Raw genomic sequence first — 16,452 nt, forward strand, 5'->3', positions numbered from 1 at the left:
GGCAATCGAATCAGATGAGGGCTTGTTCAGGGAGATGTTCTCCTGCCATTCTCCAGCAGCCTCAGACAAAAGAAAGAATGATTTGCAAGGTGCAAGGTTTGCATTAACATTTTTTCACAGAGTTAAGAGGGATGGATGAGCTGGAATGACACTGAGATAAAGCAATGCGCAGCAGCCAGGAAAATGATGTGCTTCATCTTGTCAGTGTTCTGGGCGCTGCTGGATGAGCTGGCTGGAATAGGCATTTCTGTCATGATCTACAGAAAGCACACAATGATTTCTTGTCTCCCTGTTGGACTTGTGACCTCTAGTTCCTTAGATACTGGAAATACTCAGGAGGAGCTTCAAGAGTGTTTGGGCAAGAAAGCTCTCCATCTTTCTTACATCCAAGTCTCTCTGAAGAGAAAGCTTCCAGCATGGAAGAGATGGAACAGAGAGTCACTCCCCATCTTTCGTTATCATTTGATGCCTCTCACTCACGCTGATAAAGCCAAAGAGCTGAAAGGTTTGAGTTGTTTCTTGTGGGTGCTAACATAGCAGAGTGTATATCAGGAAAGGCCTGACATTTGATGTGGCTTTATCATTGGCAGGCAGGCAAAGAAAATGGATAAATTAATCACCTTTTCCCTTCATCTGTCATAAGTTTTTATCCCATGGAGAGAAAAATGTTTCCAGTTTGCCCTGGCTTTTTGAAGTGTGACACTATTGTATTTGCCAGCCTAAGTCATTGAAATGCCAGAAGTGGTGGGGAATGTGATTACCATTTGTAACACAACCTGGTGGGCCACAAAGCTGGGTTTCAAGCCCCTTTGGTCTTCCTGGAAAGCCCCCAGAGATTTCCAGCCATTCTTTTCCTCAGCTGATTGACTCTAACCATTTAGCCCCAAGCAGCCATCTCCTGACTCACCGTGTATTTCTCACTTCTTATTTACATTTTACCCTCTAATTTCACTGCATCTCATGGAAACTTGGGGAGTTACGGGTGAGTTTTACAGCCTGAATAAGGAATAAGGTGCTAGGATACTCTTACCAAGAGGGTCCCATCACTCCCCTCCTCTTTCTGTGAGGGTTACATAGTGTAAACTCAGGAGCAATGCAGCACTGTTTTATCAGCAGAGCCAAGGCACACCTGTTGCCCTTCACAAAACTTTGTTGCCTTACTTTGCCACTGCAAATGGCCTTGTTTGCATGGCTTTGGAATAAAACCGTGTTACGAGTTCATCACAGGGAATCACTAGCTTTCCAGGCTGTCTTAAAATCACTGTTCTGTCACAGTTTAAAAGCAAATTCATGTTAAAAGATCTGTCTTTTTTTTTTCTGGGTAACATTTTAGGGATCAATCTGACTTCCCAGGATTTTTAAAACATACTTCTAGTGTTGAAAAAGAAAAATCAAACTTCTTTTCTCCTTCCCCTGTGGAAAAAAAATTAATTTATGCAATCTCTTTCTGTCCAAAGCCTCCAAACCTTCAAGCTCATACATCTCTGTGAACATTTAAAGGGATTCTTTTTTCACTGTTGGCAAATGGTTGTAATGGACTTCAGATTGTTGGACACGATGTTGTTAGTATGAAACACTTTTTTACACTTGACTCACTGCATTTGATGGTTCTTTGCTATGTGTCCACATGCTCCTTTACCCCATTTGCATAAGATGGAGCTGCACGCAAGACTAGCTATGACATCTCAGTATTTTCAACAACAGCATCATTGTTTCTGGGATGGTTTTGGATCTGAGTCTGTTCAGGGCACCTGCAGCTTGCAAGATGCTTTGGAGCCAGTGTTTCAGGTTGCAGCTTTCTTGCTGCAGGATTCAAGTTTACATCCATTTAATCTTTTTGGTAATGGTACTTTGTGCCACAGCTTGGTGAGTTGGTACAAATATTTGGGGGATGGTCTCAGGCAGCCTCACTCTGTGTCTGGGATGAATTAAAAGCCATGCATTGTGCAGTGATGAGATATTTTGGTTTTATCTTCAGCACAGCGATGCAGTCCATGACCTACTCCTGGACTTCATCACATGGGTTGGCATCCTGCTCTCACTGGTCTGCCTCCTGATCTGCATCTTCACCTTCTGCTTCTTCCGTGGGCTGCAGAGCGATCGCAACACGATTCACAAGAATTTGTGCATCAGCCTCTTTGTGGCAGAACTCCTCTTCCTCATAGGCATCAACCGGACTGACCAGCCGGTAAGAGACAAAGTGCTTTCTGCTTCTGTCACAGGCACTTGTCTCAGTGCATGTGCAGTGTGTGACCGTGCAGTGAGATACATTCCAGTGCTGTCTTTATTCCATCCATGAGTCCTCACAGAGTTGGGCCCCTGCTTATTAACTGGGAGTCACATGCTGATGCCTGCTGTGATTTCAGAGGCTGTATGTGTGTTGCTTGTAAATGATGTGTGTGTCTGTTTAATAAGCAGGTTGTAAAAATACACCTATACTTTGTGTATCTCTATATGTTTATTTATCAGACTGTGTACATACCTACCTTTGTATCTTTTAATGTAATTTATATATGCGAAGATGTGTCTATTTTAAAATAGTTCACACACATCTTCCAAGTGAAAAAAAGTTCTTCCTTGGGGGGAGGAAAGATAAGAACTCCCTCATTTTTATTAAACCTCCCAGTAAGAGTAGTCCAGACTGTTGCATTAATTCAGCATGGTACAAACACCTTCCCTTGCTCTTTTCAATCCTCATGCAGATTGCCTGTGCCGTCTTTGCTGCCCTCCTGCACTTCTTCTTCCTGGCAGCTTTCACCTGGATGTTCCTGGAGGGAGTGCAGCTCTACATCATGCTGGTGGAGGTTTTTGAGAGTGAACACTCCCGGAGGAAGTACTTCTATTTGGTGGGCTATGGCATGCCTGCGCTGATTGTGGCCGTGTCAGCAGCGGTGGACTACCGGAGTTATGGCACGGACAAAGTGTGAGTGAGCTTGGCATTGCTTGGACCTGGGCAGGAGAGATGGGAGTGGGGACGATGAAGGGCTGTGAGGAGCCCAGAGGGCTTGTGCAGGCAGAGCTCAGCCAGGAGGCGTTCCTTGCCTCATCTCTTTGTCTCCAGTGCAGACTGTGATGACACAGGACAAATTCCCCACTATGAAATGATTTGCAAAGGCACTTTCCAGGGAAGTCAGTTGAGGAAGATTTTATCACATGATTGCATAACATCAGCAGAGGTGACTGCCCCAAGTCTCAGTTTAGTACTATATCAGCAAGGTCATACTTCTCTAATCAAAGAGTATTTCTTATTTGGATGAATAAATACTGCTTTCTTCCTCTTTTTTTTAAGTGTTCTATCAAATTAATAGAGCCTGCAGGCAAAATAGGTGATGACTGTGGAGTGCATTAGACTCTTTGCAAATTGGAACAGCCATATCGTTTATCATTATAAATATTCTTTAGAGTTTTCAACATTGCTGAAGCTGGTATCAAAGCACAATTTAGATTATCGTGCACCACTATCTAATGGAAAACAAAGGGAAAAATGAGCCTTTGATTCTCTTTGCCATCTTTGCTACAGTAGTGTTTTTATTGACTTTTTTTTTTGTTTCCCTTGTCAGGCTGCCTTTCTGTGTCGTTTTAACTGAGTTAAGGGCTCAATATGAAGGTGTACATAGCAATGAGCTGGTGGTGTTTATGAGCTCTTTTTTAGCATAAGTTGTGTCAGGCCATGGCAGCAGTTGATTTTCTGTTTAGTTCAACTACAATTTTTTTTACCAGAAATCTTATTAGTATATATGAGCCGGATTTCTTGCAAAAGTAGATTTGTAGAGCAGTGGAGCTGCTCACGATCCATTACCATGCCAGCAGATAGGTTTGGATCCCAGATGGATATTTGTGTTGTGTTCCTCCCGTGAGTAGGAGAATAGCAACCTGAATTTGTATAAATGTCATGCTTGGTGGAAAGGAAATGGCCCACACAGATAAAGGTAGAAGTGTGTAAGTTTTCAAGGATGTCTACCAATTTATCCAAAGTAGTTTGACTAACTTTGACAGGCCTAGAGGGCAAAGAATAAGTAACACAACAGCTGATCACTATTTTTGGAGATTTTCCATGAGCTGCCACCTGCTTTCTGCCCCAAGCAGCTCTTTTGTTCACATACCCTCTTGAGCCATATAAAAGCACTTATTGAATCAAGTATGGCAACATTTTGCCTTGACTCTTTGGACAAATGTATTCTTACTGTGGTGTTTCTACAGAGGACCTGTCTCTTCACAGAGGCCTACATTTGGCATGTGGAGCCTCAAACATGTTACAGCCAAAGGGCCATGAGTCCAGCTGTCTGGAAAGGCAGTTCCCACACATTTACCATTGCTGGAGCTGTGTCCTCACCAGTCCACATTGCAGTCTGGTATTTAGTGGCTACTTTCCACGCTGCTCACCCTGTGACTTCTGCAGCATTACCATCACAGGGTTTGGAGCATCAGTGCGATCCTTTCGACTTCTCTCTCAACATTTTGAGCTGCCTGCCAAGAAAACCCAGCACTGCAGCTAGTTTGAAGCTAGCACCAACTGCATTCCCTTACAGTGGTCTGTAACTGTTGGGTGCTGAAAATGTCTTTCTGTGTTCCCTCGTAGTGAAAGGACATTCCCAAGACCAGGGCATGGCTTTGGATGTGACACAGCAGTTGACTTGCATCCACCTTCATCTTTGCAGACTCCTTCATGATGTTCTCTAGGGATGACTAGAGTAGCAGTGTAGCTTGTGGGAGTCAGTGGCATGCAACAGGCTGGCTGTAGAGCCTGGGAATAGACGGTCTTTAACCACAGCCCCCACAAAGCACCACAGCAGCTTTGCATTGCTGAAATGTTTCTGTTCCTGTTAAATTAATATGGACCTTTCTGAAGCACAGCAAAATAAACATATTCCATGGGATACCAAATGTTTCCATGGCGTGTAAGGTACGGGCAGAAAGTTTGGCTGAAATTCGCTGAAGGCGAACAACAAAACTTCACTGTTTTAGCATTGAGGAGGCAGCAGTCCTATGTGTATGCCAGTAAAATATGTCTCCCTCTCCACAGCATACAGTAGTATTTTTAATAATTAAACATGTATATATAATATTTTGCAAATAAGTATTTACAGATATTTGCAAAGCTTAAAATATTTATTTATAATTTTTAATTCCACAATGCACATTTTTATCACATTCTCTTAGAGGAAAGTAAAAAACATACAATATGGTTTGTATAACTATCATGCTCCATCTGGTTGATGGATGATGATGTATTTTTCAGTGTAATGTTATTAGAAGGGTAGAACTGATTAGAATTTGCAGTGAACTGTATGCCAGGCATACATAATTTGATTGCAAGAAGTTGCTTGGTTTTGCCAGGTTTTGTAAAACATCCTCTGGAATATATTACTTGCCTCCCTCTATTATTTACTGCATTTGTTTAAGCAGGACTTATGGAGCTGTTAGTGTTATTTGTTTTTTGCCTGGCATTTGGTGCCACCATTCATACATCTCAGGATGATTTGCTTAGACACCTAGTGTAGGGTTTTTTTATTTTATTTGCCTTTCTAAATCCAACCCTCCTGTAACACATGCCCAGATTACATAGCCAGGAACAGGCAGTTGTTCCTCTCCTTCTTGCTTTGCTTATCACTTGGTGCTTGTGATTTTCTAAAGTGTCCCATGCCCTACTATTCATATTGACATTTTAGAGTGGCTGCCCTGTAAATATACTCTTTTACACTTAATTATTTCAAGAATTGGGATCGATCCTTTTCCTTTTACTATTTTTTTATTTAAGAGTAGTTCAAACCACTTATATTAGGAGATTAGTTTGCTTTTATAACCAAGCAGCAGCATAGTGATTCCATTAAAAGATCATCCCATTCAGGCCAGCAGGGGCTGTTCATGTGAACAAGCTGAGCTGTGTTTGGTCCTTTCAGAAATGTTGCATCTCACCTTATTCTGATTGTAATTTGTAAAGTAAAGATGAAAAGCACGGAGCTCCACTGCAGACAGTGGGGTTCCCCCACATTGCCAAAGTGATTCTGGCAATGCTCACGTGAACTTCCAAGTGACCATTTCTTACAGGCCAGGTCTTCAGCTGCTGAGTCTTAAATGACCACAGCTCAAGCTTTGCTGCAAAAAAAAGAAAATACTGGGATTGCGATTTAAAAAAGTCACATCATGTGCCTTGTCCCGTGTGTTAACCAAATTCATCCATCTCCTGACCGGATTTATGTCAAGGATCGTGGTGGGCAATGCTGCAAAATGCAGAGGGAAAATAGCATTTGCAGTTTTTGTTAGTGTTTGAAAATAACTTGTGTCTAGAATTAAATGCTCAATTAAGACTTTAGAAGTCTCCCTTTGAGAGGACTCATTGTAGAAGCAGGCCGTCCAAAATCGACAGCAAGAAGCTATTCCATATTCCCATACCTTCCTGAGTTTAATATCAAAGTCTCTTACAAATTGCAGAGGAAAGCAGCTACACTTTGAATGGTTCAATATATTTTAGAAAACGTACTTGTAGATATATTCATCCACTGGTGATCAAATTCATCATGGCAGGAATCTCTCTATTGTTTCTTCCCCCTTCTCCCCCCATTCGGAATGCTATAAAGCAGGATATACATGGTAAGCAATCCAGCTGTCAGAAAGCAAAATGAAAGCCCTGTGTATGTACACAGCCTCCAAGTCCATCAGCCAGCCGCCGACATTTCGTGCATGTAAATGTAGCTCAGAAAATAGCTTCTAACAATGCGGTCTGTCTTGGGTGGCTCCACTGAACTTGTTTTATTTGCGGCGTTGTTGCCAGTATTTGGAGGAAGAAGCATGAGCAATGTGGATGCTGAACTCCATTAAGCAGAACCTATATTGCACCCTTGAAAGGCATGTCTGGTGCATACATATCCCATTACTGCACCCTGACAAGGAGGCTGTATAGCCACGTGAAACAAACCGCTGAGCTCCCATGAACAACATGATATGTTTAGGGCTCTTCAAATTTTATGGTCCAATGGCAGCTAATGATTGTTTATTGGTTATATTTAATGCACACCAGGGATAGTTTAGTATTTGATTTCTCTTCATGCAGAAAATAGAGTAAACTCTTTGTAGTCTTTATTACTTGGGAAAAGCTTTAGGTGAATATTGCGAGTTGTCACTGTGGAAAAGGAGAAAATTAAAAAGTAAAGGAAAGCAGTGCCACGGAGCTCGTTACGAGGACTGAATACGTTGGTGTGAGTCTTGGAAGAAGCAATGGAGTTTTGAACAGTGTTCCCTGCATCTGCACATTTTCTGATAATCCTCTCTGCCTTGTTCTGAGCCCTGAAGCAGCTCGTTTGCTTAATGGCAGCAAAGTCTAAACCCATAATGTGGCAAGTCTGTGCTCACAGTGCAGCTGCGTGTGGAGGGTCAGAAGTAACTCGGCAGCCCAAGATTAGCAACTTTGGGAAGTTGCCTGATTGCTTCCTTGTTTTGAGGAGCTCATTTATGCAGCTCATTGTGCATGTGGGGTTTTGTGTTTTAAGGGAAGAAAAAAGCTCAGTGTGGTACTTGTCTGATTAGCAATTTACAGCTCCACAACGCAATTGGCGGGATGCCTGTGTTTCGATGTTTTGGTCTTAATTTGCATTTTTAATAAGGTATGACTTAAACAGATTCAAAGTTGCATCTCTTTCTGATGACCACCAAGCTCCCCAGCTTTTTTGAGTCCCTCTGCAGATCAGTCCTGCAGCTTTCCGTTTAGTCACCCAAGACTAAGTATCATACGTGGTTTCATAGAAAGGTGATTTTTCTGTTAAAACAAATAAAAAATTACATCATATTCTTTAAAGTGTGCAGAGAGGTGGAAAAAAGCTTTCTCTGTTTTTTGCAAGCTGTACTCTGGCTTAGGTGAAGCCATCTCTCATTGGAAGGACCTTCTTTTGCTCCGTGCCTGTCCCTGCCTATCCTGAGGGCAGAACCTGGCTCCTCTCCTCTTTCCCATCCACAGTATCCATCTCTTGTCACTCAGTTGTTCTCCACAACTGAAAAGACAGATTTTTTAGGGGAACAGGGTGGAAAATCTCATCCATTTGGCTGTCTGGAAAAGAAACCAGTTGCTTTGCGCTTCTTTCCTCAGCCTGGCACAGCTTTTCATCCATTCTGTATTTCAGTTTTCACTGATTTTCCCTGTTTCCCAATCTATATGCATTAAAACCAGCTGCACCAGATGTGACCATAGGGTTAGCCATCATGCTTTAAGAAGTAAAGAGAGGGTTTATGTGTTTCCTCTTCCCTGGTCTTTCCAAGAGCCAGCTCACTCTTTATGCTGAAGGAAAACAACGTTGATGGCAACTAAAATATACTGTGTTCCCAACTCCTGGGCAGCAGAGGCTGGGAATTGTTTTGAATGTTAAACTGGAAAAAAAAAAAGTTCAAAATATTTTCATTAAAAAACCAAAACAAACAAAAAACCCCAAAATCACAATCCTCTCAGCCCTCTCCCACACACCAGCACTCATTATCAGTAGAAAAAAGTGATGGGGCTGCATATTCCCTGATTTATATAGAGCAGCTGAGGCATAAACACTAGTTACACTTTTTTCCTAAGGGGAATGGGGTCTGAAATGCCATGTAATATGTGAGCTGCTGCTATGCGGGCATCTTTATTCAGGGATGGGGGGAAGGCTTTTTACAGGGACTTCATTATCCTTGAAACCTCTATTCCTTTGTCAAATCTAGTTGCAATTGGGTGACAGTTCAGATGTTATTATAGGTGATACACAGATGTCATGATCGCATAAACCCTTTCCTACAGGGAATCAGACTCAAGTAGTTTCAAGTCACTCATGTTGTTTCATTACCAGCCGCATCTAAATCACCTTGAACTTCAACAGCCACGGAGGAAACACGATTTCCCTGCAATCACTCTGAAAGCCTCTGTTTGCCTCTTGCATTAAGATTTTGATGCTATCACATGAAGATTCTGGATGAGAAGCTGCAGAGGCAGTTCAGGAATGACAGTCACTGAAGTGACAGTATTTTAATTTGTAACAAATAGTGGTATGACTGTATATACATCGATACATCTTCAACACTGATGAGACTTGAAATTTATATGGTCAGGGAGAGAAGTGTGAAGCTTTCTCTGCATTTTTGAATTTATTCGTATCTTGGCTTTTCCCAGTCATAGAGAGCCAGGGCATGTTATATTATTCTCTCTGCAGGCATCTCCTGCTGATCGTGTCGTGGAGGGCTGCTGGCACAGACCTTTATGCCTGTTGCAAAGTCCATTGGAAGGGAAAAAACATGAAGCACATAGACTAGAGCTGTCATTTGTGAGAACTGCTATCTCTTCCACTGCAATAAGTTCATATATACAGTTCCTGTCACTTGCCTAATTATGAAATTCCATTGGATGTTTAGTATAAGAGTGGTTTTATGCTTTCTCAGTCCTTTGTGTATAAACAGAGTTGTGATTTGCAGCATTGCAAACATGACAAGATATTATTATTTTAAACATCATGTGAAACTTTCTTGGAATTTACATTCGTCTGCCTTGTAACCAGTCACTTCCATTTTATCTTCCTGTCACCTGGAATGAACTAGGAATGGAAATGTAATTTCCCAAGGGCCTTAAAAAATGTGGGGAGTATTAAATGCGGTTGAAATTAAGCGATTAATAATTTAGTTTTAGGCCATGAATCAACTTCTTGTGATAGCACAGACCATATGCAACCCTGGAAACATTAGTGGAAACAAAACACTCTGAGGTTCAGGGAAATACAACACTTGAAAAGGGAAGTTGCTGAACCTAATTAAACCTCAGCCTCCTGTTATCCAATTCAGGCTTCCTATTTGCAGCAAATTTGCTCTGATATGATTGCTGGAGAAATGTCATCTCACTTGACAGCTGACAGACAGCTTGGATTGCGTCAGAGTTGGAGAGCACAGAGGAGCATAACGCAAAGAAGCAGGTCTATGGATGTTCGTCAGACCCCTTCCTTAAAATACCCCCTCAGTTTAAGGATTTTTCCCGACAGATGCAGAAAGCCTTAGCAAATAAGCCTTGTGCCATTTTCTCCCTGCTTCCTCTAGAGGTAATTATCTTACTCCATCAATAGCGCTGTCAGAAATTGGGCACATAATTCAGCATTTAAATGAACAAGCAATGTAATATTTCCTGTCTCCCACCGGCGTGTTTTGCAGCTCACATTCTTCTCTGTCACTTGCTCAGTCTTGATGTATGTCCTGAGTGCAGTCCTTGAATGCCTTCTTTCCCCTGTGTTTCATTACAGATGTTGGCTCCGACTTGACACCTACTTCATTTGGAGCTTTATAGGACCGGCGACCTTGATAATTATGGTAAGAACTCCTAATTAACTACTCCATCTCTCAGGTCAAGAAATAAAACTTTTGCTGTCCCTTTACTCTTTATCTTTAATTTACACAGATTAATTTGAGAAAGGCATGTTCTTCCTTGACCCTGCCTGGCACAAGCAATTAGACCCTCATTATGAGAAGCTCTTGGCATTGCAAAATACTTGATCAAAACGGGCTGGGGAGCTTCAGAGCAGACACTTGCAGAGTTTGGTTACTACCATTGGACATTTTGAAGTGCCAAACTCTATTTTGATGCCACTCACTGCTCACCCAATTTTTGAATTCCAGAGCAAAGCTTTGCATTGATAATGCAAAAAAAAAAAAAAAAAAGAGGAAATATGGGATGTGGGCATGAAATAAAGTCCAAACTGGAAGAGTAGTTTGATGAGGGTTTTTTCCTTCCCAGCAGAAGTTGAAGCTCGTATAACTTCACGTTTAGCACATTGCCAGCATATCAGCTAACACAGCAACAAGGTAGAGAACCCAACTTTAGAGACAGCTGGAGTTTTCTTATACTTAATTGCTACAATATGGCTTAAATAAACCATTCTTTGTTTTGACTAACTACACTTTGGCTAGCACGGAAAACCAGGCACTCCCACTTCAATGCAGACATTGTCTCTGTTCGCCTGTAACTGGGGGCCATTTCAGCAGCTTTCCATATCAAGAAGGGGGCCATGCCACCAGCTACAACTGTTGGGTTTTCTTTTCCCCTAAGGAATTAATTCATAAAAAGGTATCTTCCCTTTTTGATTATGTCTCAAACTCCAGACTGGGATTTTGAAGGAACTCCTTTCCAGGAATTGGCAGCCTTGTTAACACTGAGGCACTGAAACATCATCACATCTTGTACAGAACAAATCAAATTCCTTTTCCTTTTTGTTTTTCAACTTTGCACTGTGCTAAGCATCTTCAACAGTTGGGATTTCCCCGACCATCTGCCCCATTACACCATGTCTAAAGAAAAGGATGCCTTTATGCTTCGTTACAATGAGATTGGCTAAGCAAGATGCTTGGAGTGACTTTTCACACCTGTACACCTCTCAGACACAAAAAAGCCATTGCAGCAAGTATTTTTAGTTTTCCATAACATCAGTGAAGCACTAAAGTTGAGGTTAGAACCAGCCTGATATCAGTAACATACACAGTGCCACAGCTCTGGTAAGGCTGTAGCATCACCAGTCCTGCAGTTCACAGGCCAGCTCACCTTATAAAATGCTTGGAAATTTTCTGTGATTCAGTCACCATAAAATTGTAATGAGAGCTAATTTCCTACAGTAACCCATCTGTTACAGAGAAGAAGCTGACTTTCTCCCCATCATGTTGTGCTGTGTCACATAATCCTTTTTTATTTCCTTCCCCCCCCATTGCAGCTTAATGTCATCTTCCTTGGGATTGCTCTCTATAAAATGTTTCATCATACTGCCATACTGAAACCCGAATCTGGATGTCTTGACAATATCAAGTAAGTGGATGGGGTTTTTTCTTGCTCTCTGCCTGTTTCTGTCTTTTGCTGTTTATTCCCCCCATTCCGCTCTGAGGAGCATAACAGGGGAACCAGCTCTGCTGGCAGCAGTGATAACTAGGGATAGTACACTGGGTTATGGCGCTGCAGAGTGGTTTCTAATAGGTGCCAACAAGTGGCTGATGATGAAGCACTATCTTTATTGGGATTGGGCTGCCAGTGGTGGCATTTTCCATTTGATTTTGCATGAAGGAGGCAAAGCTACATTTTCAGTCCTTGGAGCAGGTAACCCCCTAGTCACTCTATGTAAAGAGTGCCCAATAATTACCAGCTAATTATTGCAGTCTCTACAGGGAAGGTGTTGAACTGTTGATTATTACTATTACTCTCTGCTCTGAGGGCGGCAGCCTTACTTCTTTTCTGTTTGTTTTGGCCCCTGACAGATTTCATGACCCAAATTCTCCCCAGAATCTGATTGCTTTCAACAGTGTTACTGAGGATTTACCTGGGGGTGCCCACATCCGCAGATATGCTTTCCAGCCAAGGCATGTTTTGCCCTTGGACTGGGTTAACATTTGAATGCCCAGTAAATCTGGGCATTTTACTGTCTAGCAAGCTGCTTCATTATATTGATAGAATATTAGTCTCTGTCAGTGCCTGTTATTCAAGTACCTCTGGCTTTAATTACTCTCTTCAAAAATACAAGCGGGATTTCAGGTGCAGCGCATGATAAGATTGGGAGCCTGCTAATTAACAAAACCATCTAATGAGCTTCAGGAGAAGGAAATTGTTGGGAGTCAGCACTTTACTGCCCACCCAGGAAAGGAGAGTGTTATGCAACACGGCTGGAAGTGGATTCTTCTCTGGCTTTCTTGGTAGGAGTGGGAGAAGAGGTGTGAGGGGAGCTCGTTAGGAGATGACTGAATTGCACAGTTGCAAGGCAGTTCTCAGCAAGTTTATTGTTTTTACTGCTGAGCAGCTCATGCAGATGCAGCTTTAATTTAAACCAGGTCAGTCCTCCCTTGAAAACTTCCTCAGCAGGCAAAGCTTGCAATGCCATTGGCATACCACAACCTGGCATGGTCCGTCGGGTAAAGTTTTAGTTTCTTAGGCAAAGCTTCTTCCACGAGGTTTGTGAGGAAAGAGAACTGGAGTCTGTGCAAATGCAGGAGACCCCAGTGAACTCGGAAACCCGCAGGGCGCTCATTTGCCCAGGTTGTGGGCAGGCTGCTCTGTGGTGTGCCTCTGTTTCTCCTGACATCACTCAGTACAAAATGAAATTGGGAGAGCAATCCCCCCTGGATGTCCAAGATTGATCCCAGCAAGATAGTCTTTCATTTGGTCTTGGATGAGGTATTAAAGGAATGGTACATTTAATAACATTTATTAATATGGCTACTTGTCATGCATTAGTGCTATGGGATTCCTTGCTGAGAACACTCTCTCTAAGGTTACCCACACAAAATCTGTCTAGAAAGCCTTGCAGTATGACATTTAAATTAAAAACTGGAGAGAAAAAAACCCCAAAGCCCTTATAATTAGAGCAGAACAAATAATTGCCTACTGAATAATCTTCTTGTGCTAATCTTTAGTATCTTTGTTTAAAATGCCAAGAATTTATACAACCAGTTGCATCAATTATAATGTCATTGTAAAATATTTTATAGGTTCTTTGGTGGATGAGTGTCTGTTCCTGATTTGACTTCATTAAAACGTTTTGAAAACACAAGCAATTAAAATACTTTTAAGTATGTTGCTGATACCCTTCCAAATGTTTTGCTTCATTACAAATTACTTTTTATGCTTGAGGAAAAAAAAAAGAGAAACATAATATAAACTCGGGTAAACAGCCTCACCCTAGGAAGTTTATCAAAGCAAGAATTCCAGAATGGACTTGATTGTAATTTCTGAATACCTAAACAGGACAATGTTAAGTCTCTAAATTCAAAATGTGTTGTCTCTGTGAATGGCTTGATTTAGGAGAAGGTGCAGATTTGTAACAGAGAAGGGAATTCACCTTTGATGGAGGTTTCTTAGGGAACCAAGGAGCTTGCAGTCACTAGAAAACTTTTCAGTAAGCTCGTAGTTTTCTTCTAGATAAAATCATAGTCTCGTTGTGGGGAAGATTGTGGTCTTCTTCCAAAGTCATTGACTCTCAGTTGCAAAATGTCAATGTGTTACAGCAGCTCTGGGAGAAAAAGCCACAGATCACATTATTTCACAGGAGACCACGAAGATCCTTTTTGAGCTTCCCTCTGTTGGTAAAAAGACCCCCAGGTCCCAGAGCTTTGCATCTTGTTGTATCGGTTTATATTTAAAAAAGCAAAGCAAACCAAGGGCCTGCATTGGAGGGCCCCTTGCTGCCATCTGCATATGACAGCTTTACAGCACATGGAGAGCTGAAAGAGAGTTTGTTCTCCCAGTTCATTTCCTAGCAGGACTCTGTGTTAGGCTGTGGTGAAGCTCTCGCAACATAAATCCTGAACCTGTTTAACAACAGCAAAATACTTGATTCCCTATGGCAACGTAAAAATAAAGGCCATAAAATATTTTAATAGGCTGTTAATAAGCGCCCCTGCAATCTGGTCCTTGCCTATGTCACTTTAAAGGTTAGAAATACATTATGAAGTATAGAAAATAGAGAGCCAAATAACTCCACTTAAATTAATGAACTTGATAAGGGATCAGGTGTCACCTGGGATACCTTTAATTACTGCACCAACAGAAAAGCCATTCAAAGGGCAGTGCCTGAACCAGATGCTGTGTGGCTGATAGATTTGTAGGCACTGTGCAGAGCTGTAAAAATAAACTTCCCTAACCTTCAAGAACAGTCCCTGGATTATTGTGCCAGCATGGGAGATTCTGACATTCCTGTGGTGGGGCACTAGTTTCCCAGGGGTTACCCAGCAAGAGATTTGATGAGTACGGGACTGGTTTAATTTTTACCCTTGTTAACTTTTCTGGCTTAGCCCAGCACTTTCAAGAGGGAAGTAGGGTAACCACATATGTGGGTCCTTCCCCCTGTGCCAATAGCATCCTCCCAATTTGGCAGGTTGGTACTGAGCCGATTCAGTGGGTTTTGCCCACTGAGACAGCAAGATTCGTGCTCTAGTTCTGCTTTTGAGGCACATAGCCAGGAAAATAGGTGAGCTTCTGTATGTGGGATATGTTGTTCAGAGCCACAAGAGTTTCTGTGCCTGCCACTGATGCCGGTAGGACACTAGCTCCCATTTTACAAGAGGTACCAGCACCAGGAGTAGCATGCTTTTATCTAAGCCCTTTTGAAAAAGTTGTGTTTGATGTCTTCCTTTAGGATATTTACACAGAAATTTTCAGAGTTCATCCAGAGTGGGGATCTCTTCTGCCTTTTGAAGATCTTTAGTATGAAGTGACACAGCCAGCTGCCTCTTGCGTGGTGTGTGTAACTTCTGCCCATGCCTCCCCAAACACAGGGTGGGAGGGGATTTTCCTTCCCAGCCTTTTACAATGGCTGTTTCTGGGGACCTCAGAGTCCGCTTTGGCCACTCATCTCTGTGGCTCTTTCATCTCTTTGTGGCTTGTTGGCAAACATAAGTGAACAGAGATGGGCAGTGAGGAGCATTGTTTAGTCCTTGGTAGCTATGCCAGCATCACACATTATCTCACTCATGACCCATCTGAGAGCATAAGTGGGATGCAAAGGGTGCACAAAAGGGCTCATGAGCACAAACTGATTCACTGTTAACAAATGTACCCAGGGAAGACATTGTTTTGGAAGATTGATTCCCCCAGCCCTTACAAATTTGAAGGGAATATAGATCTTTCAAGCCAGGAACTACGTAAGCTTTTTGGATGGCAAAAGCCTGCTGTGCTGTTTGCACCTAGTCGTTTCTAGCCTCATAGCCTGTGAGGTGGAGACTGTGGGCGTATCAGTGCAGTATTGATGCACTCTTGCTAGCAGATGGCTCCTCATGAGGATGTGTTACCAGCTGGAATTCTTTAGAGCAGCTGTGAAGCTGTTTCACCGGAGGTTTCTGCCATGTGGAGTGATTTCTGGAGTTGAGCGGTTTAAAGTCTCTCCTTCATGCTTTTCCATTGTGCCAGGTAGATGTTAGATGTGCAAAATGTCCCAGACTGTCACAGACAGGACTACACTGAATATTTCTTATATTCGCATTCTTGTAGGAAACCTTATGTGACAAAGGAAAATACATTATACGTGAATAGTCCAGCATGGTTCTTACGTTTTCCATCCATCAACTGCTTTCCAGGTGGTCAGGCATGTACTTTGGCAGCTTGTGGTCTTTGCACACCAGGTTTTCATCCAACCTATGCCAGATGCTGCAGCACAACAAACCATCCACCTATTTCCAGATGCTTAACCCCCATTCTCTGTGCAAAATGGGGTTTCAGATGAACCCTCTCCTCCAATGCTTTTGCGTTGTGTGGCAGTGCAGTGCTTGTTCTGCAGCCATTTAAACACTGCTCATTTGAGTCATCATGGTATTAATAAAGGGAAATAAAGAGGAGCTACACTGGTGGTAATCCAGATGTACTCTTCACCCTATCTACTCAAATCTGAGATCTTGTCTTTGCCATATGCTCTCATTGTGCACAGTGTGGGGCTTGTTAGCTACTGACATGGAAAACTGGTAGAAAATTGGGTGGGGAGAGCATTTAGCTAA

The 16,452-nt window shown here is 42.2% G+C and overlaps 1 protein-coding gene across 23 annotated transcripts in view; it reads left to right on the plus strand.

The window, feature by feature from the left end:
* The window catches only part of ADGRL3 (adhesion G protein-coupled receptor L3), a 508,023-nt gene that overhangs the window by 441,535 nt on the left and 50,036 nt on the right, over nucleotides 1-16,452 (plus strand). For all 23 annotated transcript variants that reach the window (XM_027700313.1, XM_027700317.1, XM_027700297.1 and 20 more), the window contains 4 exons: nucleotides 1,979-2,188; nucleotides 2,703-2,923; nucleotides 10,239-10,305; nucleotides 11,697-11,788. In XM_027700313.1, the coding sequence (XP_027556114.1) occupies nucleotides 1,979-2,188; nucleotides 2,703-2,923; nucleotides 10,239-10,305; nucleotides 11,697-11,788 (590 nt within the window). The remainder of the gene's footprint in view (nucleotides 1-1,978; nucleotides 2,189-2,702; nucleotides 2,924-10,238; nucleotides 10,306-11,696; nucleotides 11,789-16,452) is intronic.

Source organism: Neopelma chrysocephalum, unplaced genomic scaffold (genome assembly GCF_003984885.1).
Source record: "Neopelma chrysocephalum unplaced genomic scaffold, ASM398488v2 Primary Assembly neopelma1_146, whole genome shotgun sequence".
In the NCBI taxonomy this organism is placed as follows: domain Eukaryota; kingdom Metazoa; phylum Chordata; class Aves; order Passeriformes; family Pipridae; genus Neopelma; species Neopelma chrysocephalum.